This window comes from Ascaphus truei, chromosome 1 (assembly GCF_040206685.1).
Source record: "Ascaphus truei isolate aAscTru1 chromosome 1, aAscTru1.hap1, whole genome shotgun sequence".
NCBI lineage: Eukaryota > Metazoa > Chordata > Amphibia > Anura > Ascaphidae > Ascaphus > Ascaphus truei.
In genome coordinates this window covers 468,003,257-468,029,144 of record NC_134483.1, presented here as the reverse complement: position 1 = coordinate 468,029,144, position 25,888 = coordinate 468,003,257, and the positions used below count along the sequence as shown (strand labels likewise).

Sequence of the window (25,888 nt, the reverse complement as noted above, 5' to 3'; positions counted from 1 at the left end):
TCTGCCTGGGCGTGCATTCTGTCTGGTGGAAGAGAGAGAGTTCTTCCGCAGGGGCTGCTTCCAGAAGTACTGGACCCTGCTGTAGATGGAAGCGCTGACACAAAGTGAGAGAGAACCAGCTGTCACCCCTAAAGCCTGTCTGTTTCCCCAACTACATCGGCAGAATCTCAGATCTACTGTGAGCCAACAGGTACTTAGCACCACTGTACACCTGGTAGCAGGGGACATCTCCCAGAGGGTGGGGGAAACACCGCTACATATACTGTACATATATTAATAACTGAAGTGTAGTGTAACTCAGATGTCAGTCTCCAGGGACTCAAATCAGTGAATTTTAGGACCGTTGGAACAAAAAATGTTTAAAGGAAAAGTTCTAACTTAATCAGGCTAAAAATATTTTTATTATTTTAAGTCCTTATAAAGTGTGTGGAAAAAATATAGATAGTATGATATCAATTGAACCAACAATGAATTAAAGTGTAGAAGTTTCTGAACCTTACAGGGTTCTCATCAGGTATCATACTATGTGCTATCATACTATTTCTCATTTTGACTTCTGTCAGAGAGTACTGAAGCGTAGAAGAAAGCTGAATTAGTGAGAACGACTCCCCATTGATAAATGGCAGAAAACCAGTGAGAGCCGACATGTCTGATCACTAGTTATAAGACTTTTGACCTGTCTCAACCAAGTTTCTAAATAATGACCAATTAGAATTTGCAGCCTGTACATAGATTGCTGCTTTGGCATTTAGGGGCAATTCTAATGTAAGGACGTATCCATTTATATATTGAAACAATACAGGATACCAAAGAACCTCGAAATAGACCATAGGAAACCCAGATTGAAAAAAATATAGATTATTAAGTCAATAAAAGGACAAAGAACACAGGTTCACCTGGCGCCAGAAGTTGGGCCTGCTGCGGTACCGGAGGCCTCCCCCCAACATCTGGGGCAACATTTTTAGGGGGAGGGTGGGGTAATTGAGTGAAAAAGGGGGAAAGGAATGGAGTGAGAGGAGAGGTGGCAGTAAGACTGACCCGCAAAAAAATGTGTGCCCGTTTATTGTCTGAAAAAAAGGTTGGCCACTCCTGTTTTAGTATATATTGTACATGGAATAGATGTGATAATCTCCCTATAACCTGTTGATCATTTGTCAAATCAGCCATTGATCTTTCAGCTGCTATAATTGGCTAAAGGTTCTGAGCTTCAGCCAATGAGACCCAGTGCAGTACTATTTGGTTTGAACACAGGGTAAGAGAAGGTACAATAGGTACAGGACAAAAAAGGGTTCATGTATTACCATCTCTCTGACAAAAATTCCCTATGACTCAACAGAGGATAAAGAATCTTCCATATCCCCTTAAATATATCTGTAAGGAGGATTCAGAGGTTTGCTAATATGGTGCAGCCCCTGGCATCATGAGCCACATTTACTAGAAGGCAGCCTCAAGCATTACCAGACAGCCAACCACAGAAGACATGTCCTTCACTTGTTGGACGGAGCTCTCACTCTTTACAACCACAAGACAGCCCCACGGACTAGAAAATCTCATCCATTACAAGTACTCCAGCCACAATGAATCATGGCTAGGCAGGCTCAGATATTCCAATGCATCCCTATCACTAGAAGGCAGTCTCATCCATTCCCAGAATCAACTTCATCACATATACTATACATGTAAATCTCACCCTCTGACGTCATAATTATGACCACATTTTTGTCTTTTGGGACCAGAACCCCTATATCTCCATGGATTTTAACAGCATATGCTGGTTTGGGTACACACCACCTTACCTAGCCTTATTATGCCGGCACCCTATTATTAAGTGTCACACCGCCCAGGGCACCTACCCCGCACCCCCTCTCACTGCTGCCTTTCTTTCTAATAACTCTGCCTATCAGGAGGGTGGAGATGTCAACCCGGGAGGGAGGGGGAAGAGAAAAGAGGGAGGAGGGGGGAGGCTGACCAAAAAAAAAGAAGCGTTGCTACAACTAAGAAAAATTCAATAAAGAAAGAAAAAGTAAGGACATCGACTCCGGCGTCCCTGACACCCGAGCAAAGCAACCGTGTCAGGTTTATTTAAGTCCTCGCCCCTGTATATAAGGAGTAGAAGAGAGAGGAGGAGAGTCAGCAGTGTGAAGGGAGAGCGGTGCAAAGGAGAGCGGTGCAAGTGTCTGCGTTCTATTCTGCAAAGCGATGGCAGACACCCTGAGGAGGCTCACTCACAGCGAGACCGGCAGGCTCTTACAGGACAAACTGGACCTCTGGTACAAAGACTATCATGTGAGTGAGGCGGAGAACAAGATCTATTTACTTTTTGTAATGAGTTTTTTCCCCGTTTTTTTTTTTTAATTTGCTTGCATGGAAAATGTGTGGATCTAAATATTGTGCAAAAACTAAATAAGTGGGTGATGCCCCCTGCTATTCATGGGTTCGTTTGATCATGATTTAGAAGAAAAATCAGACCATGTTATCAGTGAATTATACTATATATCGGTAATTCTTTCCCAGACAAAAACTATTGTATTCCTGATCAGTGTACTATGCCATGCCATGCTATGTAAAGGGAAATGCTATGGTGTATATACTGAACAAAGAACACACACACACAAACACACACACACACACACACACACACACACACACACACACACATTATGCATGGAAATGTGTATATGTAAATATATAGTATTTTAATAGGTTGAGGACAATTTAGCAAATATTTACTTCATCGTATAGAAATCATTATTTTTTTAAATGTAAAATAGAGGCGCTTTTCTTTTCTTTTTTTAACTTCCCATGACCTATTTTCTTGTACCATGCCATACCATGTGTGGACCAGAACAAGAAACAAACTATTATTTATTTTCTAATAATCTCCCCCAAATACCCCATGCATGTCATTAAGCCCCTTATTTACAGTCGTCCCTATTAGAAGGAACCAGTCATAACATATCAAACCCAAAATACGATGAATGCTTATCTTATCCTTACTGTTAACTTGCTTTTATATGAAAAAAAAAATTGGAATATAAACTAATTTTAAAGTTAGTGATACATTTATAAAAGTTTGCTTATTGAGTAGCCCACCAGAGATGCAATGTTGGGGTTGCTGCACTGCAGTCTGAGATAAATGTGGGTATGTGCTGCTGCTGCTGCACTTGCCTAGCAGTGATTTACAGGCTGGGGGGAAGCTTGGTAACTAAGGACGCTTGTTCTCATGGAGACACAAAACCCTTTCTGTGCAGAACTGCAACACTCTTTCCAAGCCAGCAACTCATGTTGCAACACACTGATTGATCCCTGTTTACCCTCCAACATAAACTACAATAATCAGGAGGGGGAGGGGAGAAGGGAAGGCTACCTCTGGATTGTATAGAAGAGGAAAATGTGTTTATGTCATGTCTCAGGAATATTTGTGAGAAAGTAGAAAGATAATACAATTATTTTGTATTCAGTCTTCCTGGTGTATAGTGAGAGCTGACACAGTGTGGATGCAGTCTCACAATCAGCTGGTCCATAATGTATTGTATCTACTGTACAAGCTGCTTTAAACGTTACTTTATTCATCCTGATAGTCCTGTCACTTATAAAATACAAACTTGTTATCTGTTTTGTAGAAGTTTTCCCATTTCCTTTGTTTTTCCATTTTGAAATAATGTGTCTTTTTTTTAATGCTAGTAGACATGTAGTTTTTTTTTAAAAACTGTTCGATATCTCAGCCTTAGGCTGGTGACATGGCGCCTTCGCCCACGCGGAGGCTGGGAAGTGACCTGCGTGAAGCGGGTGCTTTCCCTGGCCATGGTGGATGGACCAAGGGGGGCGTGCCTAGGGGCGTCACGGAGCTGGGCGAACCGCTCACGTGACCGACCTGTCGCGCCAAAAAATCAGTTTCAACTGCAGCTCTCTTCCTTTAGTTAGGTAGGAGACCCTAGCTAGCCCTTATGTATACATTTAGTAACTGCGCTGGGTTTTTTTTACGGTTAGGTTTTGGGCCCTAAATTCCAAAGCCATTATAAATCTCGAATTCTGAAACAATAATGGAGAATATTAGAGGAAGTGTTTATATGATGAGAGCTTTGACTTTAATGGGACTGAATTTCTGCCTTGTTTGATAGGGCAGGAGAGGAGCTTCAATATTGATATGTATTTGTACTGTATGTGTATATCTTTATTTATATAGCGCTATCCATGTACATAGCGCTTCACAGCAGTAACACACGTGACATACTAGGAATAAGGAAGTCATAAATAAAAGACATTAGGAAAAGGGGCCCCTGAACCAAAGAGCTTACAATCTAAGGATATATAAAAATATGACATATCTGAATATTGACATTGGGCGAGGTGCTTTACTGATCTCTGCCTCAGGCACCAAAAATAATACTATCTACTGGTCAAAGCATGAAATCATTTGCCAGGATTTATGAAGGTTTGGTGTGGGGTATCTGTTGGCAGTTAACACTGGATCGAGGCGTGATACCCTGCATTAGTGCTTTATGATTCTCCCATATTGTGCCTAAAAAGGCCATACAGCCTACGCCCACACGGAGGCGAGCCAAGGCTGTGACGTCACCCGTGTGAAGCGGGTGCATTTTCTGTCTATGGTAGATGTGCCGTGGGGGGCGTGCCTAGGGGTGTGTCTAGTGGCGTCACGGAGCTGGACCGCCCTCATTAGAGAACCGCTCACGTGACCTGGCTGCTGCGCCGAGAAATCAGTTTCAACTGATTTCTCGCACAACGCGCGCCCCCTCCTGCTTCCGCCCGCGCAGTCTATGGGCGCGATCAATGCCTTTAGGCAATGTGGACCTGCGGCAGTGTGGACCTGCCCTCAGGCACTGGTGCAGCCCCACTTCCCCATCAATACATGTTGGAGTTATATAATGGAAGCGCTGAGTCACTTGATGCCTTTCTTCCATTTTTTATTTCAGAATTTCAATTGTTGATATATTTTTTTTACATTTATATCAGAAAATTAAACTTTGATCCGCACAGCGCCAACAATTTATATTTGATTTGTTTTTATTGCATTTTAAATATTTTTTAATGAATGTTGCCTAGCTATGTGAAATGTGCCTAGCTATGTGAAATGTGCATAAATTACAGTATTCAGCATACATTCCACCTAACTTATAACATTAGGGATACTATACTGGATAGATAGGGTGATAAAAGTTTAAATAATTTTTTTTAATGCAGATTTCTGTGCTCTTTTCCAAAAGTCTCCCGGCACCAAAACTGGGCAAGAAAACCTGAGTCATATTTATCAAAGAAAAGGAATCCTATTGAAAACAATGTTTTTCCCCCTTTGGTAGTCATAGTGCAATTCTTTTTCTATCGTTTTGCAGCCTGGAGTCTTTGGTAACTTATCCCCAGTATGTGAGGAACATATTTCCCTGCTAATAATTTAATCCATCAATGTTAAAGCACCTTAAGCAGTTTTCATTTTTGGTTTATCTTTTTCCTCTCTCAAATTAATGTACCTGTGTATGTTTAATATTTATTTTTAGTCTTATTCAAACAACCTTTTAATATGTAATATTTGTTTACTAATTGAACCCTCTGGGTTTTTACAGGGGCCTATGTTGTAGATCTTTTGGGCAGCAAAAGGGGTTACAATGGAATAAAACATAACATTTGAATGTAGGTAGTGTTTAAATCTGAAAACAAATACTGTATCAAGAAATATAATCAGCTGAAGACTTCATGGTGGGACGATTCCAAAACTGCACTAATCAGGGATGTGTTATTAATCATATCTTCGGGTTTTCACAATGTTGGCTATTTTTAGGAAGTCCACCAAAACATTATGCTGGATCAATACTTACTTGATATAAAATTGTCATATTATAAAAATAGCATTGTAAGTATCTGGCACCAGAGCTGTTGATATTGAGGTGGTTATAAAATAACATTTGCTCTTACAAAACCAACAATGAATCATAATAAAATAGTATTTTATTTCACATTTTATTTGTTACAGGTATGATAGCATATTAACTAGACACGTAACCAAAATAAGTATACACTATTTTGTGATATAAATGCATATACATGTTGTTGAGATCTATTTATTTGGCACACACGGTTTATATTGTTTTATAGAAGGCATCAGTGACATGCATAATATATAATGTTGTCAGATACCAGAGTGAAGATGCACTTGATCAGAAGAGATTAGCAATCTTTAATATTATGAATTATGAATGGATGCTCATAATCAAATGCAATAAATATGTGAGAGTACTTCTATGTAAATTCTGTGCATGCCTGTGTGAGCACTTTCTGTGTAAGTGTTTTTCAAAGTGTGTTTGTGAGTGCCGCTCGTGTCACTGGGCCAGGGATGGTAATGTCACTGGGTAATGTCTTCATGCTTTACTTGGTACTGCTGTGAGTTGCTATGGTACCAGCCTAACGTGACGTCACAATGACCCATGCATGTAAAAATGCTGCCACCACACTCATTCACAACTTTACCGTGTGACCAAAGTCAACTCACAACAGCGACAGTATATGTTTAATAGGTTAAAACAATATCATACAGTAATGTAAAATAAGTATTTCAAAATATATATTTTAAACTTTATCCTGGAAATCTTTGTAAATATTTTAACCTGAAGTTTAGAGTAATTTTACTGCCCTGGCCTCAGCTGTGAATCTCTTTTCTTATTACTTATTCTAATATTAAACTTATATTATTCGATTACTTTATCATTGTAGTGATTCCCAACAGGGGGTTTGTGAGACCTTTTGGTTTGTGAGGTGTCTCGTCCCCCAAAAATATGTAATGGCAGATCCCAGGCAGGATAGTGGGACCCTGAGTATGGGTCGGGAGTGGACACTTAGCAAGGACCCAAACTGCACCTTAGCGTGTGTGTTGCAGCTGTCACTTACAGCAGGAGCTTCCAAAGTCGACCCCCTAATGTTTTACATCCACAGAAGCAAGGCATTGTGGGGCGTAACTTTGCAAGCTCCTGTAGTGATTGATAGCATCCCATGCCGTCTGCACACTGCAGTTTGGGGCCTTATTAAGCACGTGTTCTCCCCACGGGTTCAGGACACGATACTGCATAGGATTGGTCAAACTGTTTTGTTAGCAAAAGTCTGAGCAGGCAATAAGATTGATTAATTAGGGGTTCGCAGAACACGTCTAGCAGCGGGCTCACACTTTACATAAGGCTGGGAACCACTGATGTATAGAAATGTAATATAAACATGCAGAAACTGTGGGCAGGTTATGACTACTTGGCTCAGTTAGTCTACCCTTTCTTTGTAGCTACTGTGAAACCTCAGACCCCATTTGAGGCAAGTCTTCATTTTTAGGATATCCGGCTATCTATCCCAAACCGTTCTGAAGCTCTTCGGTGTATTTGCCCCCAATACCTCTGCATACAAGCTGTTCCATGAATACACTACCTATTTCCGTGAAGCAGCACTTCCTCATACATATGTAGCCAGATTACGTTTCCCCAGGAAAAAAAGTTGTCTTACATATCATAGGATGTGTAATACATGTACATACATGATATGGCAGCCGACTAGATTTCTACTATATCTTCCCATGTGCAAGGTTGATATTTTGCACAGTGCACCATCATGCCGTTTGTTTTGCTTCCTGATTGGTGGAGTGCACCTGCATATCTTTTGGGTGTGAGCAGTTCTCTTGTGTCCATTTTCTTGATAGCCACTTCGGGGAAGGTGAATCCTGCGGGCAGCCGCAGCACCTCGGTGATAGCTTACCGGCTGCCTGCGGCTCTCTTCTCTGGTACGGCGAAATGCCGCAGTCTAGTTTTGATGCAAAATAACTACAAATATGGCCACAGAGTGGCCAATAGGAAGTCAGCATGATGTTGCCACTTTCTATTGGTCGCTGGAGGAAGACCTGACCCTGCTGCCATTTTGCATTCAGAAGAAACTGAATGTCACACGGGAGACAGGGGGGTCTCCAGAGATCGGGGTACCCTGGCTCATGGATTCCATGGTTTAGGTAAACTAAAAAAAAATGGAAAAAAGGAGTGAGCATGCAGTAACATGATGAAACTTGCAGTGCTGTGAGGCCTTTTTTTTATTTTTATTATTAATGGATTTCATTTATAGTTTAATTAACTTTGACAAAGGCACTTTTCAGGTCTTTCGCCTTGATGTTGATGGTTCTGTCAATTGATTCAAGATGGTTGCCATAGAAAGTATTGTCAAGTCAAGTTGGTAAAAGCCACAAGTTAAGGCTGAGAGCAAACACAGATAAGAAAACTATTTACAAATGTTTGCACTAATAGACAGGTAGGTACACGAGTAATTTATGGAGAGTAAAAAAGTGACAAACTCTCTACTGTACAGCAGTAACCTTCTGTGGTATGCTGGTCATGATAGCTGTTTAGTGCTTTGGAGTATCCTGAAAGGGGCAGTCTAGACCAGGGGTGCGCAAAGTGGGGGGCGCACCCCCCTGTGGGGGGCAGGAGAATTTCCAGGTGGTGCACGGCAGCTACAGAAGTTCCACGCTCTCCCCAAGGCACTTAAATTAACTGCTGTGGGGACCGTGCGAGGCCTCAGCAGCTTCTCCTAAATGATCTTCAGCGACGCGTAACCATGGTAACCGGCGTCAAATGATGCCACGGGGTCACGTTGTCATGGCAACGTGACGTCACATGGCTCCACTACGTCATTTGACGCCAGAGTCGAGCAGGAGGGGGGGGCGCGAGCCGGGAGGTGAGCAGGCAGGGGTCGCAGGATCAAAATTTTGCGCACACCTGGTCTAGCCTATGATGAAAGGGAAATAATGACAGTGGGATGTTTAATAGGATAAAGAGAAGCCAGGGCCGCTGACAGATTTCACAGGGCCCAAGACTAGAGTTTAGCCTGGGCCCCCTACTCGCTCCCCCCCCTCCCTCCCCTGTGTTGGCGGTCTTGCAAGCCACCTAATTTCACACCTCCTCGCGAGCACTCCCCTCTCTCCACCCTGCCTCACTCTTACCGTCTCTCTTCCTCACTCTCCCCCCCCCCTCAACCCTCTCTTTCTTCCCTACTCCCTCTCTTACACCCCCTCTCACTCAATCCCGATCCCTCAATCCCCCCTCCTCACACTCATTCCCTCCCCCACCCTGGCCACACACACACACACACACACACACACACACACACACACACACACACACACACACACACACACAATTCCTCCCACAATAATTAGCCCCCACAAAATACATACAACCTGCTCCCCCCAAATACGTACAAAAAACACCTCCTCGCAACCCCCCATATATACAACTCCCCAAACTACATACAAAACCTCACCCCCCAAATACTTACAACCCCCCACCCCCAGAATACATACAAAAAATGCACCCCCCTCAAAAACATACAAACCCCCTCACATACTATCCCCCAAATATATACAAACCCCCCCGCCCCCGAATGCATACAACCCTCCTGCCCCCCAAATACATACAACCCCCCCCCTCAAATACATACTAAACACACTTACCTTGGGGATGGCCTCGGGCCCCTGGTGCCATGGCTCTCACCAGCTGCTGCGGGCCTCCTGCCAAGCCTCCCTCTCTCACACGCTGTGCAGGCTTCCCTCGCTCTCCCGCGTCGGGCCTCTCTCTCATGCCAGTGCGTGCTGGAAGCTGGGCCGGCGAGCACCGGCGTCAGAGAGAAGCCCTGCGTGGGAGAGTGAGGGAAGCCCGCACTGCTTGTGAGAGCCGGCGGCCCAGTGGCAACTACAGGACCGCCAGCCGGAAAAAGAAGCCGGTCCTGAAATAAGATCCCACAGAGCAAGGGAAAATATACATATTTAAACAACGAATTAGTGTTATCAGCTTGCTTACAAAGATTCAGTCCACCTTAAATTGACAATTGTATGTATTTGTAGGGTTACCAGATGGTGTCTCTAAAAAATACTGGACACAATGGTGAAAGGTGCCACGCGCTAGAGACACACACACACACCTCTCACCGCTTCATGCTGTTTCCTCCTCTCCTTGGCCACACCCCTAGGGCTCCTGACACCTCCTCCTGATTGGCTGCATTACCCAGCAGCAGCCAGTCAGGTTGGAGTAAGCTGCCTATCCCCCTAGCAGTAACCCTTCTCTCACCCTGCTTGGGGGAAATCCCGTGGCCCCCTAAGCATGTCAGGAGACTATGTCCGGAGAGGTAATACAGGTATACACATACATGTCCAGTATTACCTCTAATTTTTTACTGGACAGTGTCCAAATACAGGACAGTCCTGTTCAATACTCTACTGGACACCTGGCAACCCTACTTACAGTATTTGCATGCTGCTAACATGTTTCCCTGGTTCTGCTGAATTGTATGTCTTTCTTTATATAGTGCCCACAGTATACTCAGCGCTTTAAAAAGAGACATAACAGGGAGTTATAATACAATAAGTGCAAAAAAGATCAAGTAATAAGAAAAAAAAACTCCTGCCCATGTGAACTAAGTCAGGGGTGGGCAACTCCAGCCCTTAAGGGCCCCGAACAGGTCAGGTTTTCCGGATATCCCTGCTTCAGCACTGGTGGCTCATTCAGTGGCTCAGTTTTCGGCTGTGCTGAAGCAGGGATATCCTGAAAATCTGATCAGTTGGTGGCCCTTGACTGGAGTTGCCCACCCCAGATCTAAGTGGTTCTAGGATATCTGGATGGCTAAATAGATGAAAAATAAAAAAGTTTGTGCCAGCATTTTTGCCTCAAAAATTGAGACTATAGTGTGTACTGCAAAATCAGACAATTTCACTAGAATTTTTGACAGAATCCTCCTTTTCTTTTTTTTTTAAAGGGGTTTAAACAACTTACAGTATCAGTGTAAATGACTTAGTTAGAAACATTCTGTTACCTTTAGAGCAGCTGTCTTATTTCTGATTTATGTGAATATAATTTGCTCATTACTGGCACACTGGATTCAAGCATATTAGCTACAGATTTTTTTTATCTGTTTACTTAATTGTGGTATTATAATGACTTTGACAACAAAGTACAGTGCTATGGTACTGTTTTTTGGTTATACGGTTATTTGTCAATAGTTGCAAAAACCACCAAAGCATCTGATTACCATGGAGATGTTAAACTTTTTTTTTAAATACGTACTGTATATGTGTCATTTTTTTTTTTTTTTTTTTTTTTTTTTTTTAATAGGTGTTAATCAGCCACATTTAACCTATTCAACATGTCACTTTCCTTAGCTCAGTTGCATTGCACTACCCCTTTAAACATCAGGTTACATATTAGAAGCAATGGCTGAATAACGATTTTGTGATTTAAAGAACATTTCCCTGACATTAATGATGTGAAGAGCATTGCATGGTTTTATCTGTACTCATGTCTTCTGTGATTTCCTCCACAGATTAACTCGTGTGACCACAATTTGAACATGTGCTGTGAACTTATTGAACTGAATTCTAAGATTCAGGGGCAGCTCTTTACAATTCTCAATGTAACAGCCCGGGAAGGTAAGAAACGCCTCCTCATTACCACACAAGTTGATCACTTGAGCTTCATTTGCATCTTCTGCTAAAATCTTAAACTGCCCATGGAGCGTAACAAGTTAAAGTCTTATGTCAACTACATTTATTATCCCAGAAAACACCAATGTCTCATGTTTGATGGAGTCACAGCTGTTTTTCTGATAAATCTTCCGAGTGACTTATGTACTGGTCATTTTTTTCTCACAAATGACACATTATATTATTGACATGTTTTGTTGATGACCAGTTTCTCTAGGCCAGAGGTTCTCAAGTCCAGTTTTCAAGCACCACTAACAGTGCAGGTTGTAAGTATACCCCTTGCTTGAGCACACAGGTGGTTCAGTCAAAAGGATTGGGCCACCTGTGCTAATGAGAGGAGAGCCCGGAAACCTGCACTGTTGGTGGTCCTCGAGGGTTGGAGATGGGAACCTCTAGGCTATATTTAGGGGGCCTCACAGGCTCAATAAATCCAATCCATCATTCAGTGCTTCCCAGTGAGGGCCCTGAAATACCAAAGGGTATGTAGCCCCAGGTGGCTAAAATCAGTACTTTCTCAACTCTCAGTCGGAAGTTTAATTCAAACCTGAGTAAGGAGCTGTCAATGCAAATCCATTGAGGGGAGCAACTTGATCATGCATGTTACAGGACAAATAAAATGGCAACACCAATAATACATGGCAGTTATTTGTTTGATAATAAGGGTTTAGTAAACACTCGCACCCTTTGCTAATGTGTCACTTAATCAGGGTGTTTTATGGATATTGATTCACTTTATAATTACCATCCAGAACAGCAGGGGAAAATAACAAATGAGGAAGAATGAGTAGGTAGTATGATGCCCTCCATTGGACTAACAGATAGTTGATACGCAACAAGCTTTCGAACCTCTGAGGGTTTCGAGCTTTCGAGGGTTCTTCATCAAGTATGGCAGGAATATAAAAACAGGAGATATTATATAAGTATTATAGAGGTGGTATCCAGTTACAATAGATATGGGGAGGAGATGAGCTGTTATGACAGGGTGGATGCGGACAGCCTAGTGTGAAAGTTAACATAAGAGGCAGTGGTAACTATAGCAGTGGTGGGCAACCTCATCTACACCAAGGTCTGTAAAAGGGCTGCACATAATATATTTACTCATAGCTCCTCCCTGTAACTCCTCCTATTTCCCCATATAACCTCTCCTTATAATATCTCTCACTCTCTCTGTGTGTGCTGATCTCTCTCTCCCCTCCTCTCTGTGCTGATCTCTCTCTCACTTGCGCTCTCTGCTGATCACTACCCCCTCTCTGTGTGCTGATCACTCCCCCTCTCTGTGTGTGCTGATCTCTCACCCTGTTTCCCCCCCTCCTTTCACTCACTCTGTCCCACCCCCCTTTCACTCTCTCACCCTCCTTCACTCTGTCCTCCCACGTTTTCACTCTGTCCTCCCACGTTTTTCACTCTGTCTCCCCCCTTTTCACTGTCTCCCCCCCTTTTCACTCTGTCTCCCCCCCACCCCCTCCCATTCTCCCTCCCCACCTCTCTCACTCGCCATCTCCCCCACCTCACCTCTCACTCTCCCTGTCATTCCCCGGCCCGCTCTCCAAGGGACCAGCGAGAGAGGTGACTGGGTGGCTGCAGCGGAGAAGTCCCTGCAGGCCGCAAACGGGCCGCCTGTTGCCCACCAGTGTTTTCTTTAGTAATGTACAGGTGTAGAAGGGATTATTGCACTCCCTGGCGAGTTACTGTATGGTGGGATATTCTGGGATATTCTGCGTTATGAGAAACACAAGAGAGAAAGAATCCCTAATGATGCACACTCCTCTACTAATATGAAAAATACATGTTATTCTATATAGAAAGAAACACAAATTACTGTTTAAAACCTAAAGTAGCGCCTGTGTGTTTAGTGAATATTTATTGCTCCTAACCAGTTACAATAGAATCATTGCATATAAAAAGGCAACATTTTAATTGTAGTGTATGACAGAGGTAAATACCCCCTGCTAATAACCTGTGAAAGAAAAGCACCGCATCACTGGTTAGCAGATGACTTATTGGTGTAGAATCCCCAGACTTGGTGAGGCTGTCTGTCCCCACATTCATAGGGTATGTATCAGGGCCATCTTAACAACATTCCCCTTGAGAAAGGGCACTAAGGTGCCTGAAACGCGTAGGGTAGTTATGTATTAGGTTTTTTGTTTGTTCTGATGTTCCTTTTTATGTAGTCTTCAATAAATAGTTTTATTCCCCCCTTTGGTGAGCTGTCAGTGCTATTTGGGGACTCTACGCGATTCTACTTACCAATCGACTTTGCTGCTTCCATCTTAACAACATTAGGGGACACCGGGCAAAGCAGTGCATGAGGCCCTGCCTACACTGTCGCTCCCAGCCTCCCACGCGCTCACTAGCAGCAGGCACCGGAAATGCTGCGCTGCGAGCGGTTGTGACACGAGCCGGGGTGTCGGGCGGAGAGCGAGCGGAGCCGTGGTGCCGGGCGGGGGGAGACCGAGTAGGGTTGCCATGTGGCTTGTCTAAAAATACTGGACACAATTGTATAATTGTATGTCTTTATTTATATAGCGCCATTAATGTACATAGCGCTTCACAGCAGTAATACATGTGGTAATCAATTTATTGCATCAATTTATATTCTATTTCGTAAAAAATCTGGGGAGGAGTCTTGGGAGGGAGCACCCTTCCGAGGATTGTTTTAGGAAATAGAATATGAAATAGTGCAAATTGGTGCATGTTTGGAGTGAAATTTAGAACAAATTACGTAATGGTCAGATCATTTATAAATAACTGACCTGCAGTCATACTGTACATGGTGAGCAATACTGATCTTACTGCTCCTCCCACAAATTCCAAGATTGTTGCACCCCCTCCTCATCCTTTCTCTCTCCCCTTGTCCTCTCACCCTCCCACCCCCTTTGTCATCTCAAACCCCCTTTGTCCTCTCACCCCCTCCCTTCATCCTCTCTCTTCCCCCCCATCCTCCTTCCCTTCATCATCTCTCACCCTCTCCCTTCATCCTCTGTTACCCCCATCCCTTCATCCTCTCACCCCCCCATCCCTTTATCCTCTCACCACCCCATCCCTTCATCCTCTCCCCCCCCTCCCATTATCAGTACAGTAGCTTTCAAATTTAGACTTCAAAATCCAGCTTTAAATTGCATATTGAATCATGCCATTGAATAAGTAACCTGCTCTGCCTTCTTGGGGATGATCTGTAAGTAAGAGTGCTGCAGAGATTGCAATGCTGCTGTGATGAGAGTTGAGTTATGGAGCCTTTCTGAGAATTTACAATGGTGGTTATTTTTAATAGATCTTGAAAATAGGAAGACTGTTAGTATAGTAAAAGAAAAGTAAGGGTGAGTGAGTGTCACGGTAACTTGTGATAGGATATAATATACACCAAATAACTGGGTTGAACTGAACACGACTTAGATATAATAAAGAGAATTTATTCCTTAAAGAAGGTGAACACACAGGATAGTACAAATAACAGACAAGAAATACACTTACTTAGGGATTGGAATGATGAAGTAATCAGGAAAACAGGATTAGCAATTCAACAGCAATCAGGCATCAAGTAGTTGGTAAAATGAAGACAAAGGGTATAGGGCTGACACCAGTTTATATGTAATTCCAGTCCTATACCTATCATTGAGTGCAGGCCATTGGAGAACAATTATCTGCACCCAATCTCTAACGTGGGAACATTGATAACCCATGCCCCCCAGCTAGTTGGCACATGCATACTTCTGGCCCTGGGGGTCTCATTTCTTTAGCCCCACACAAAAGTCAGGGCGCCAACCTGTCTACCAGACCTGGATCTGGTCAGGAAACCCTTTGTCTGTAGGTGTGAATTATAGCACTTACAGACCACTCAAGCCCTGCATTTCTCCGCCCTAATGTATACAGCTAGGGTGGCTGAGCCTTTGATCAGGGGGTCTGTTGTAGACAATAGGTCACCCCCCTGAGCATTTACATTAACCAGATTCAGAAACCTTCGCAGACTTTTGTCCCCGCTTCGAAATCCAATACAGTTTTTAATATTAAGACATATTAAAATAATCCGTTCGGCTGGGCCGAGCGGGCTGAAACTTGCCAGTCCCTCATGCCGGAGGTGACTCTCCATGGTGGCCAAGTTTCAGCTCGCTGCGACCTTCCGAGTTGGAGATACACAAATACAATTTAAAACCCTTATTACTTTAATGCAGGATTCTCCGCTCTAAAAATTAATCTCTGCTTTTCACTCTTTCCCATTGAAATCGACGGGCTCCGCTGCTATAGGCTTTCAATGGAGCAACTCCGCCGTTGAAGTCAATGGGCTCCGCCGCTATAGTCTTTCAATGGGGCAACTCCACCATTGAAGTCTATAGGGCTCCTCCGCCATAGTCTTTCAATGGAGTAACGCTGCCATTGAAGTGTATGGGGAAAATCACAATTCTTTACATTAGCCCAGACTCCGTCTGGTTGGTTGGAGAGGGCTGGGAATGGCCATGCAGTCATGCCGGAACAGTGACTGCATGTGACCCATATCCCAGCCCTCTGGTCTTCTCAGAACCGGAGATATGGGCTTCCACAGTTTAGGCTTTCGGACTTAGCCGTTTTCTCGCGCTGCTCTTCCCTCCGCCATTGGAGTCAATGGCGCGACCCTTTACGGGAGTCCTTAATCCTCGGACCCGGTGGTGGTCGAGTGTGGGGGTTCCTAGGATCTAGGGGCAAAAATAATTTTATTTCTGGGTGCCCTAGAACCTAAGTTTCCCACGCCAATTGTAGTTGACCTTGAACTAGTGTGATAAAAGCTCTTTTTCAGTCATTGTATCCGCTTCTGCGGTTTGCAGTTTGGATGGCTACCAACCCGTTCCTGGAGGTCGGCGTCGAGAAATCCCCATTGAAATCAATGACTCCATTGACTTACAATCGGGAACCGCCGCTCCTTCTCTCGGACGTCACCTGCTGGTCTTCGATGGAAATGGGCCCAAACCGCCGGATTTGTCATAGGTTTCAATGGAGCTGCAATGGCGACCTATGGGTAACTGAAAAATGGAGCCTGAAAAGGCGGAAACATGGAACAAAGGGCTATAATCACTTCCTAACTATTAACACTTCTCCTCCCGAACAGATCCCAGTGTGTGTGTGGTGCAGACACTGAAATGGTGACAATACATTATAACAGGGGAATACACATTTGGATGTTGCAACAAGGTAAAAACCACATTCCTGGACCGCAGTCCAGTTAACCCCTTGCCTCCCTGGTGAGGTCAGGGGGTGGCCATATCGGGTGCAACCCCTTTAATACCGGGCCAATCCCCCTCTACAGTGAGCAATTAAACAAAGTTGCCAGTACTATATGTACTGTCTGTCCCCACACACACACTCACTCACTCACTCATTCACTCAAACACACACACACCGAGGCACAAACATATGTGGGCAGGACAAAGGACCCAGACAGAAAGACAGGGACACAGGACACACACACATACTGAGACACACACATACACTCATACACACACACACACACACACACACACACACACACACACACACACACACACACACACACACACACACACACACACACACACACACACACACACACACACACACACACACACACACACACACACACATATATACAGACAGGACACAGATAGACAGACACACACACACACACACACACTGAGATACATAGGTAGGACACTGAGACACACACAGGCAGGACACTGAGACACACACACACACACAGGCAGAACACTGAGTCTGAGACACACACACAGGCAGAACACTGAGACACACACAGGCAGGACACTGAGACACACACACACAGGCAGGACACTGAGACACACAGGCAGGACACTGAGACACACACACACACACACAGGCAGGACACTGAGACACACACACACAGGCAGGACACTGACACACACACAGGCAGGACACAGAGACACACACAGGCTGGACGCTGAGACACACACACAGGCAGGACACTGAAACATACACACACAGGCATGACACTGAGACACACACACAGGCAGGACACTGAGACACACACACACACACACAGACAGGACACTGAGACACACACAGGCAGAATACTGAGACACACACACAGACAGGACACTGAGACGCACACATACTGCTGCGGCCGAGTTTATTCGAGCATTTGCCCGTTCTCGGCCGCAGCAGTTACCTGGCGCGCGCCGGATGGTGCCGGGCGCGCGCCGAAGCAGCGGAGGAGAGGCCTGCCGATCGCGGCTTCCCCCTCTCCTCTCCGGGTCCGCCGGGTCCCCCGGAACCCCCTGCCGCCGTCCCCCACATCGCGGGACACCAGGGCTCCCTCGGGGAGCCCTGGACGCGCGTGCAGGGGGCGCAGGCACCCGATGACGCGTGACCGCGCATCGGAGACGCGCGGCACGCCGAGGGACTGCCACTTGCAAGCTGGGAAATCTCCCGGCTTGCGGAACTGGCCACACTTCAATAAAGTGTGTCGCCAGTGTATACAGACAGGACACAGATAGACAGACGCACTGAGACACACACACAGCCTCACCGCTCTGCTGCATGCTTTTCCTCTGCTCTTTGGCCTCACCCCCAGGCTCTTGCCACCTCCCGATAGGCTGAATTATACAGCAGCAACCAATCAGAATCTGCCCAGCCCCCTAGCAGCAGCAGCCCTGCTCTATCCCATGTCCGGACAGGGGAACCAAATACCGGACACCTGGCAAACCTAAGAGCGAGCCGGGGGGGGGGGGGGTGAGCATTGGTGGGCACGCATGGGCCGGGTGCGTGGGGCCCCCCTATGCTGTGGGGCCCCCGGGCAACTGGCCAGCGTACCCATACGTTAAAACTGCCCTGTATGTTGCTGCCTTGATGTTCACTGTATATAGCCTCCGTTAACTGATGCAAGCACACCAAAAAGAAGTATTTGGATAAAGTTAATGCAAAGAGATCATTTAATGACTACACAGGTCAAAGGTATCCAACGTTTCGGTGCAATGAACCCTGATGAAGATGCATTGCATTGCACCGCAACATTGGATACCTTTGACCTGTGTAGTCATTAAATGATCTCTTTGCATTAACTTTATCTAAATACTTCTTTTTGGTGTGCTTGGCTCCCTCTGTTTTCTCTGCAATTTGAAATGTACATTTTTGAAGAGAGATCTGCACGAGGTCTTCTTGTGATTAGAATTTTTTTTTTTAAACAGTACCTCCTAGCACCAAAGTGGCCAATGACAGTGTCAGGTTAATTCAATTATATTTGTGTCTTGTGGCATGTGTTTTCCCTGTTTAGCTAACGGTGCTCAAATGATTAGGTTACCCAATACAACCAAATGAAAAAAGAGTGGGAATTAACAACCTGTCTCCATGTAGAACAGTTTACAAACAGTCTAATCACTACATGGGTAAAGATCCCCCAAAATTGGTTACTATCAAGAGGGCTTAGCATGTTTCTTACCTCATCCACCAATAGGTCCCACTATGGGAAGGCCACAGCTGCACAAGAACTGCCTCTGAGGCCAAGCTGTTAGTTACTGCTCTTGTGATGTCATGTCCCACAATGCCTTGCATCTAGTAGCACTATGCAAGGCATTATGGGGTGTGACTGTTTATTGACTGTGATGGCAGATACAATAGATATCGTTAAAAAACTTTTTAGAAAGTAAAGGTATACAGGGATATACAAATAAGTAAACATGGGAAGGATGTTGATCCAGGGAGTAATCTGATTGCCAATATTTGGAGTCTGGAAGGAATGTAGGTTTCCCCTTATGAGATCTCATTGGATGATGTTTCACTGGGGTTTTTTGTTTTCCTTCCTCTGGGTCAATATACTGTAAGTACAAATATGGGATAAGTATCTGTCGTCTAAATTTAGCATAGGTTAAACCTCTCGTTTTGGACCTCATCTACTATATAACTATGTAACGTGGCATCCTTCATTTTGTACTTGTCCTGGACAGATTGATTTTTCTAGCACTTGGTATTGAGACATTCAAAGTTGGAAAAATAATGCTCGAAAAAACTTCTAGATGTCTATTTGAATGTAACCTATTAAACATGCCGCTGTCATTCAGTTCACTTTGGCCCCAGGGGGATCTGCCCTTTCAAGCCTTACTGTAACGTTCAGTGTTGAAGCCCCCTCTGCAATGATAGTGTGAAGGAAGCATTTCAGGCATTATGGGTCACATTTACTAGGCAGTCTTCTGCCATAGGACACCTTTTGGTGATGGGAGACACGGCACAGCCCATTCAAGTCAATAGGCTCTAAAGTGTCAACCAGTGCCAGAAAGTGCCTTATGAAAGAAAACTTCCTAGTAAATATGGGCCTATATGATGGGGGGATAAAAAGTGCGAATTTGTGTATGTCACATCTTTAACTTCTCAACTGCGCACTTCCAGGAGGTCAGTATGCTGGTGTGGAAACGATCAAGAGCCGTTTCTTGCCCTGGCTGGCAACCTGCTTTTCCGCGGCCTCCCCCGGATTATGTGCAGACTCCAGTATTAATCTCATTCAGGTATGTGTACTTAACTTCAAATGTGTTTATAAATCGCTGTCTGTTAAAAATAGACTAGTAGCTTATCCTTCCAATAAGTGATAGTACATAGTATAATATATAGTACTTAAGCTGCTTGAGACCAGACATTTTGGTCCTGTGTATGTACTCAGCAGTGCTAAGCAGTAAGGACTGGATACCAGGCTAACGTGGAAGGAATAGTGCAGGTTTATTTTCTTACAACAAAACCCGCAAACAAAAAGAACACACACCACAGTAAGGTGGAAATGATGCCTTCAAGAGCTAACCCGCGGTTACAAGGAGTGCAAGTTTTTAGGACCACAGAGGTCCCTTCTTCAGGCGCATTTATCAGTAGAAAAAGTGCCTGAAAAGGGGACCTTTTGTGGTCCTGAAAGCTTGCCCTCTTTTTTTAAACAAAAAATAAAAATATTTTTAAAACTTTTTATTTATCAGAATTTTTTATGGGGTACAGAAAAAAAAGAAGAGCACATTGTAATGTAATAACCATAGTACAATAAAACATTGAACCACAGCGTTAAATGGGGTGGGGAAGGGAAGAGGAGGAAATAATCTAAATAGGGGGGTCGCAAAGGGTGGAAGGGCAATGCCTGTCTCCGCGTTCCAGCCACTGAAGATGCCGAGAAAGGATACAGATGTCTGTGCCTAGTAACCGACTTCAGAGCCACAGGCGAACCACCGCAGATTTCTATACTGTAGAAGCGCCTCCACTATGTTGCCGTTGCCCCTACCCTCTTGTTCGCACCATGGATACCTTGGAGAACTGGCTGCAGCGTTCCCGGAGGAAGGCTGGGATTTTCACCACATGACGTGCCATATGCTATTTTTAACCATGTTCATGTCAGGGTTATTGGGTTTTCTCTAACAGGCGGCCGGCCACACAGTACTTCTCTACCATGAGGACATGCTTGAGAAGTTTAGCTTTATATTTGGGGAGTTGTGGGATCGGTCTGCCTAGAAGGACCGCCCATGGCTCCACTCTCAGTGAGGTGCCCAGGAGGGTATTAATGTGGACAGAAAAGCTTTAAATATTCCAGGTGAAAGAATAAGCGCTACTCTGTAGACTCACAAATATAGAAGACAACGAAGAATAGAAAAAGGGAAAAAAAGAAACATAGTGTAAAATGTTCCAAAAGTTTTGTAATGGCCACATATAAAAATACACTTACAAGCTGTAAATTCTTTTTCGCTTATCTCATTCTTTGGCACGGCGCAAGTCTGAAGCTCTGGCGGTCTATGCTTGCATCTCCCAGCTGGCACAGCTGATTCCGGGTCTGAGCTGTTAGTACCCTCAGTGTCGCTGATCGCCGCCCCGACACTGCCTGGAACTGCCAATTCTTCAATATCTGGCCTAATTCTACGGTGCAAAGGATCTTACACTGACAGTCTCCTCAGTGTGGATAAGTCTCATATGGTGTAGTAGTATAATCCAACGCGTTTCGCTAGTCCTGTTCTTTGGCTTCCTGAATTCCTTAATAACACTAGCAATCTCTTCTTGTGTTATTGGCTGATTCAGATACCACTGGTCTAGCTGTAACTTAGGGAGGCTGCACTTATCGAGGAGCGAGGTCCTGAGGGCCCTCCCCCTATACTCTGCTGATGTCTCATATATATATTTTTTTAAAAATCTTTGAATTCACCTATAATTTTATGGGGATCATGTGTCAGGTCCCCATTCCGGAGGCGGGATGGCATTGATTTGGTTTGCCCTAGCGGCGTTCTGGAGCTTTCTAGCTAACATGGTGTGAGCTTTATTGCCTCTCTCATAGAAAATCTGTGAAGTTCATCTCATGGTTTGCTCAGCTTGACTCAATAGGGATACACTGGCGACACACTTTATTCGAGCTCGGCTAGTCCCACGAATTCGGGTATACCCGGGTGTATTGAGGTTTGTGACTGTTTTCTGCCCGAGTGCATTGAGGTATTTTCCAAGCAGGGATTGAAGCATTTTATTCCCGCTGGCTGCAATACTGCACAGTATATATATATATATATACTGCATTACAATTCATGAATTTATGCCATCTGGTAGACACGCGAAGCATTGCAGCCTATTAAATCCTAATCATTATCATTTAACAGATTAGCCGCCCGTCAGCCAGGCATGAACCCAGGCTGGGAAGGCAAACGCAACGGGGCTTGTCAGAGGTGAGGAGCGGCGCATTCCAGGTATCTGCCAGGTACATACTGGGTATTTGCTCGAATAAAGTGTGTCGGTGCAGTATATTACATTTGCCCCTTACACGCGTGATCTTAGCCATAGTGCTAATTGAGACGAACTGTTGATGGGATGCTTCAGTGTGGCTATATTCCTATATGATGCCATTTTTATGATTTGTCCCCTCATATACACCCTGCATTGTTGTTTGAGAGATATCAAAGGAGCTGTTTAGGTGAGAAAAATAACCTAATCTCCTCACTTTGTTGTTCTATAAACCCAGGGACACACAGCATAGATTTATTCAATCTCCATTGCCGGTACATGGTCAGCCGGGCCACATTTTGAATCGATATACTGATCATCGCATTATCTGACTAGGTGATACTATATATTTCTGCTCTATATATTTTGGGGATCAAGAGGTTCTCTACTGCGAACATATACATACGAGAGTAGGATTTGTGTGGGCTCGAATAGAATGTGTAGTTGTGCTCTTTGGGGTGGAGTTCTCGCAATATATCTGTCACCTGCAGGCCATTCATGAAGTGAGACAGGATTTTGGTCTGAGAAGAAGGTGGCTGCCGGGGCTCGCCTCACTGCCCAGGTCTGTCTATGCCTGGGTTTATAACCAGATTTAAATCACCTCCTAGTATGAGGATGCCTTTTTTTTAATGGATTGCAGTTTGTCCAGAATTTTGTTAAAGAATGGGCTTCTAGAGGAGTTGGGGTCATGCTTATTTCCTGAGTTCCACCTAGGGTACCCACCAGAAATAGGTGCTGTATCTTCCCTCTTTATCTTTGTGTGCCTGTTCTTGTATTAAGGGTATGTTAGCATTGAAAAATATGGCCACCCCTCTCTTCGTCACTCTCGCAGAGGATAAATACACTTGGTGATATTATTTGTGGTGGTAAGAGTGTGTTGATCTTGTGCTAAAGTGTGTTTCCTGGAGGTAAATAATGTCTGCTTGAAAAAAATGGGGTGGGGCAGGATAAAAACAAATCAAGCGTAAGACTAGAAAAATACAAGAAAAGGACATGGGTCATTAGAAGTTCCTAAGCATATGTAATCCATGTCAAGGGGTGGAGTAAGACATGGGGGAAACCTGGAAGCGTCACACCCAAAGTCCGGCTCTGTAGTGAGTCTAGGTAAAGCACATTGATAACAGTGAATAACAGTATAACATAACAGCGCTTATTCAACCAGGGCAAAAGGCCACTGAAGATGAAAATCAGCCGCTAACAGTTTACAGAATATGGGCAACAGTGGGGTATCCCTATAGGGAGCTTGACCTTGAATGAGAGCCAAATATAGCAATATAAACAGTGAGGGTTTGGACGGGAGGGTCCGCTGGCACGCCAAACGGGCAATATGGGGGCACAGGACAGTCCAGGCTCTGTAACAGAGCAGGGTCCCACAAGGCTCCGCTGTATGGGTTATTCGATACACACATTCCCCTAGGCACCAGGATCCATGGGATACAGGGCACTTCGAGGTGGGACAACCCCTGGAATCTGGAATCTGAGTGGACTATGTGCTCCCGGCCTGTTGTCTTGGTATTAGCTAATCAGCGGTTATCATCCGCAAGTGCTTGTCTTTAATCCTCTGTGTATTATGTTATAATGGGGCCCAGATACTTGGGGGGCCTAATGTGGACCACCAATCCCCAGCCTGAGCTGTCCGCTCAAGGAGGAGGGAACCCAGGGCCTGCCTCGTGATGCAAATTGGCTGGCCAGATTGTAACTGGCCTGGTTATAGAAATGTAAGTCTAGGGAGATTGTGTGGCCTGCAAACAAGTGTTCAATGCACAGCGGACCAATTGCCCCCTGGAACTATCCCTCCCATACCTTTCATCATGGTATTTTAGAGATTTGGGGTGGGGGAAACACCGCAAACGTTCCTTCTCAAATCTCAATGGACCCCACGCTGGTCTTGACCCCTCCCAGCAGGCCCCTTGGAGGTTGTCCAACCCTGGTCCATATAGAGGTCATGCGAGTACTGGCGGAGAGGCTTGACCAGGGCAGACCAACCAATGGTGCAAAGGCCGATCCTGGAGAGGAAGCGAAAAGTGTCTGCTCGTTCATGATTGAGATCAGTGTTTCGTCCTTCACCACCACCAGCCTAAAGGGGAAGCCCCACTTGTATCGGTCTCCTACACTCCGCAGGTCCTCCATAACCGGTCTCATGTTGCGTCTTCTCTGGAGAGTGACAAGCGATAGCTCGGGGAAGAGCTTTAGGGTTTGGCCTTTGAAATCCACCCTCGCCCTGTTCCTTGCTGCTTCCATGATCTTTTCCTTACTTCTGAAGAAATGGAACCAGAGGGCGACATCTCTCGGCTGCTCAGTAGACGAATGTTGTTTCTTTGTCTATTCTCCTGATCTTTTCTGACAGCTCAGGTATCTGTATTTTCATGGTCTCCTCGTGAGAGCTCTGGAGGTCAGAGACAACTTCTAGTTGGTTGGTCCGCTACCACATGATGTTTCCCTCAGTTCTTCTATTACCTTGTGCATTTCAATTTGGAATGCTGTCTTTAGTCTCGGGTATAGGTTTTCGATGTCTTGTTTGGTTGACACCTGGATCACTGGTTCAAGTCTGTTCCATCTCATGGCGAGCCACCATTTTGTGTGGTGCTTGCAATATTTGGCTTTTGTGGAAGATTTCCGGGACCACCCGTGGGGTGGCTGTTTTGATTTTGGGCATTATAATGACCCTGGATAGGTAGGGAAGCTGTAGCTGCAATGCTGCTACATATTGTTCATTACATTAGGCCACACACTTTCCTGATGTCTAGCGACCTGCGACCTGCGACCATCCTGCTAGACATCTGGCCATGCCCCAAAGCTTGCACTCTGTTTAACCCCGACTTAGCTATTAAAGATATCACATTTACATATGTTGGTCTATTCAACTTTCTAACACGTTCCAATCCTCTATTTGTGAGGAACAGTCTGGTCCCATGGGGTAGGTCTGTACTTAGTTCTTTCATCCCAGTTACTGCATTCCCACTTCACAAACAGGCTTTTGACAGCAGGGTCAATATACACAGCAGCCCTTTTCCAGCAGTATGGAGCGCAGTTCTAGGCTGAAGTGCAGTGTAGGGAGAGAGTTAGAGACAGAGACTAACCTGAGCCTCAGGGAAGCCTCCTTTATAACAACGGAAATGTCATTTTAAATCCTCAGTCATAATGACTGAGCCACTGATTGAACCACCTGTGCTGAAGCAGGGCCTAATAGCTCGCCTTCTCTGCCAATCTTCTTTCTTACCTTCTCCCTCACTCATTCACTTTCTCCGTCACTGTCCTCTCCCTCTTTCTTCTCTCCATCCTTCTCTCTCTCTCTCTCCTTTTTCTCTTTTCCCTCTCTCTCTCCTTCTCCCTACCTGTGGTGCGGGCGATGGAGGCAGCATCACAGGCAGCAGCACTGCGATGGAGGAGGCAGCAGCGGCGATGGAGCCCATCCAGGTAGTGATTACGGATGTTGGGCCTGATGTCCGTGTTAGGACTACCTGGTTGGGCTCCAGCCATGCTGCTGCCTCCTCCACCGCAGTGCTGCTGCCTGTGATGCTGCCTCCATCGCCCGCACCACAGGTAGGGACCGGGTCCCTACCTGGGCTGGCTGCAGGTAACCATCCCGCAGGCCGGATGTAGCCCACGGGCCTGACACTGGCCACCCCATAATGTATCTTCCAGTGCCAGGAAGTGTCCTGGCACAGCACCACTAAGTTAATA

The 25,888-nt window shown here is 45.1% G+C and overlaps 1 protein-coding gene across 3 annotated transcripts in view; it reads left to right on the top strand.

Annotated features, from left to right (window-relative positions):
• Nucleotides 1-1,797: 1,797 nt before the first annotated feature.
• The window catches only part of SPATA18 (spermatogenesis associated 18), a 47,796-nt gene continuing 23,705 nt past the window's right edge, over nucleotides 1,798-25,888 (top strand). For 2 of the 3 annotated variants that reach the window (XR_012787497.1, XM_075566633.1), the window contains exons 1-3: nucleotides 1,798-2,286; nucleotides 11,347-11,452; nucleotides 19,868-19,983. Coding sequence is in view for 2 of the 3 variants with exons in the window: in XM_075566633.1 (XP_075422748.1) it covers nucleotides 2,200-2,286; nucleotides 11,347-11,452; nucleotides 19,868-19,983 (309 nt within the window). In the remaining variant the exon portion in view is untranslated. The remainder of the gene's footprint in view (nucleotides 2,287-11,346; nucleotides 11,453-19,867; nucleotides 19,984-25,888) is intronic. The other variant, XM_075566638.1, reaches the window with a different exon arrangement.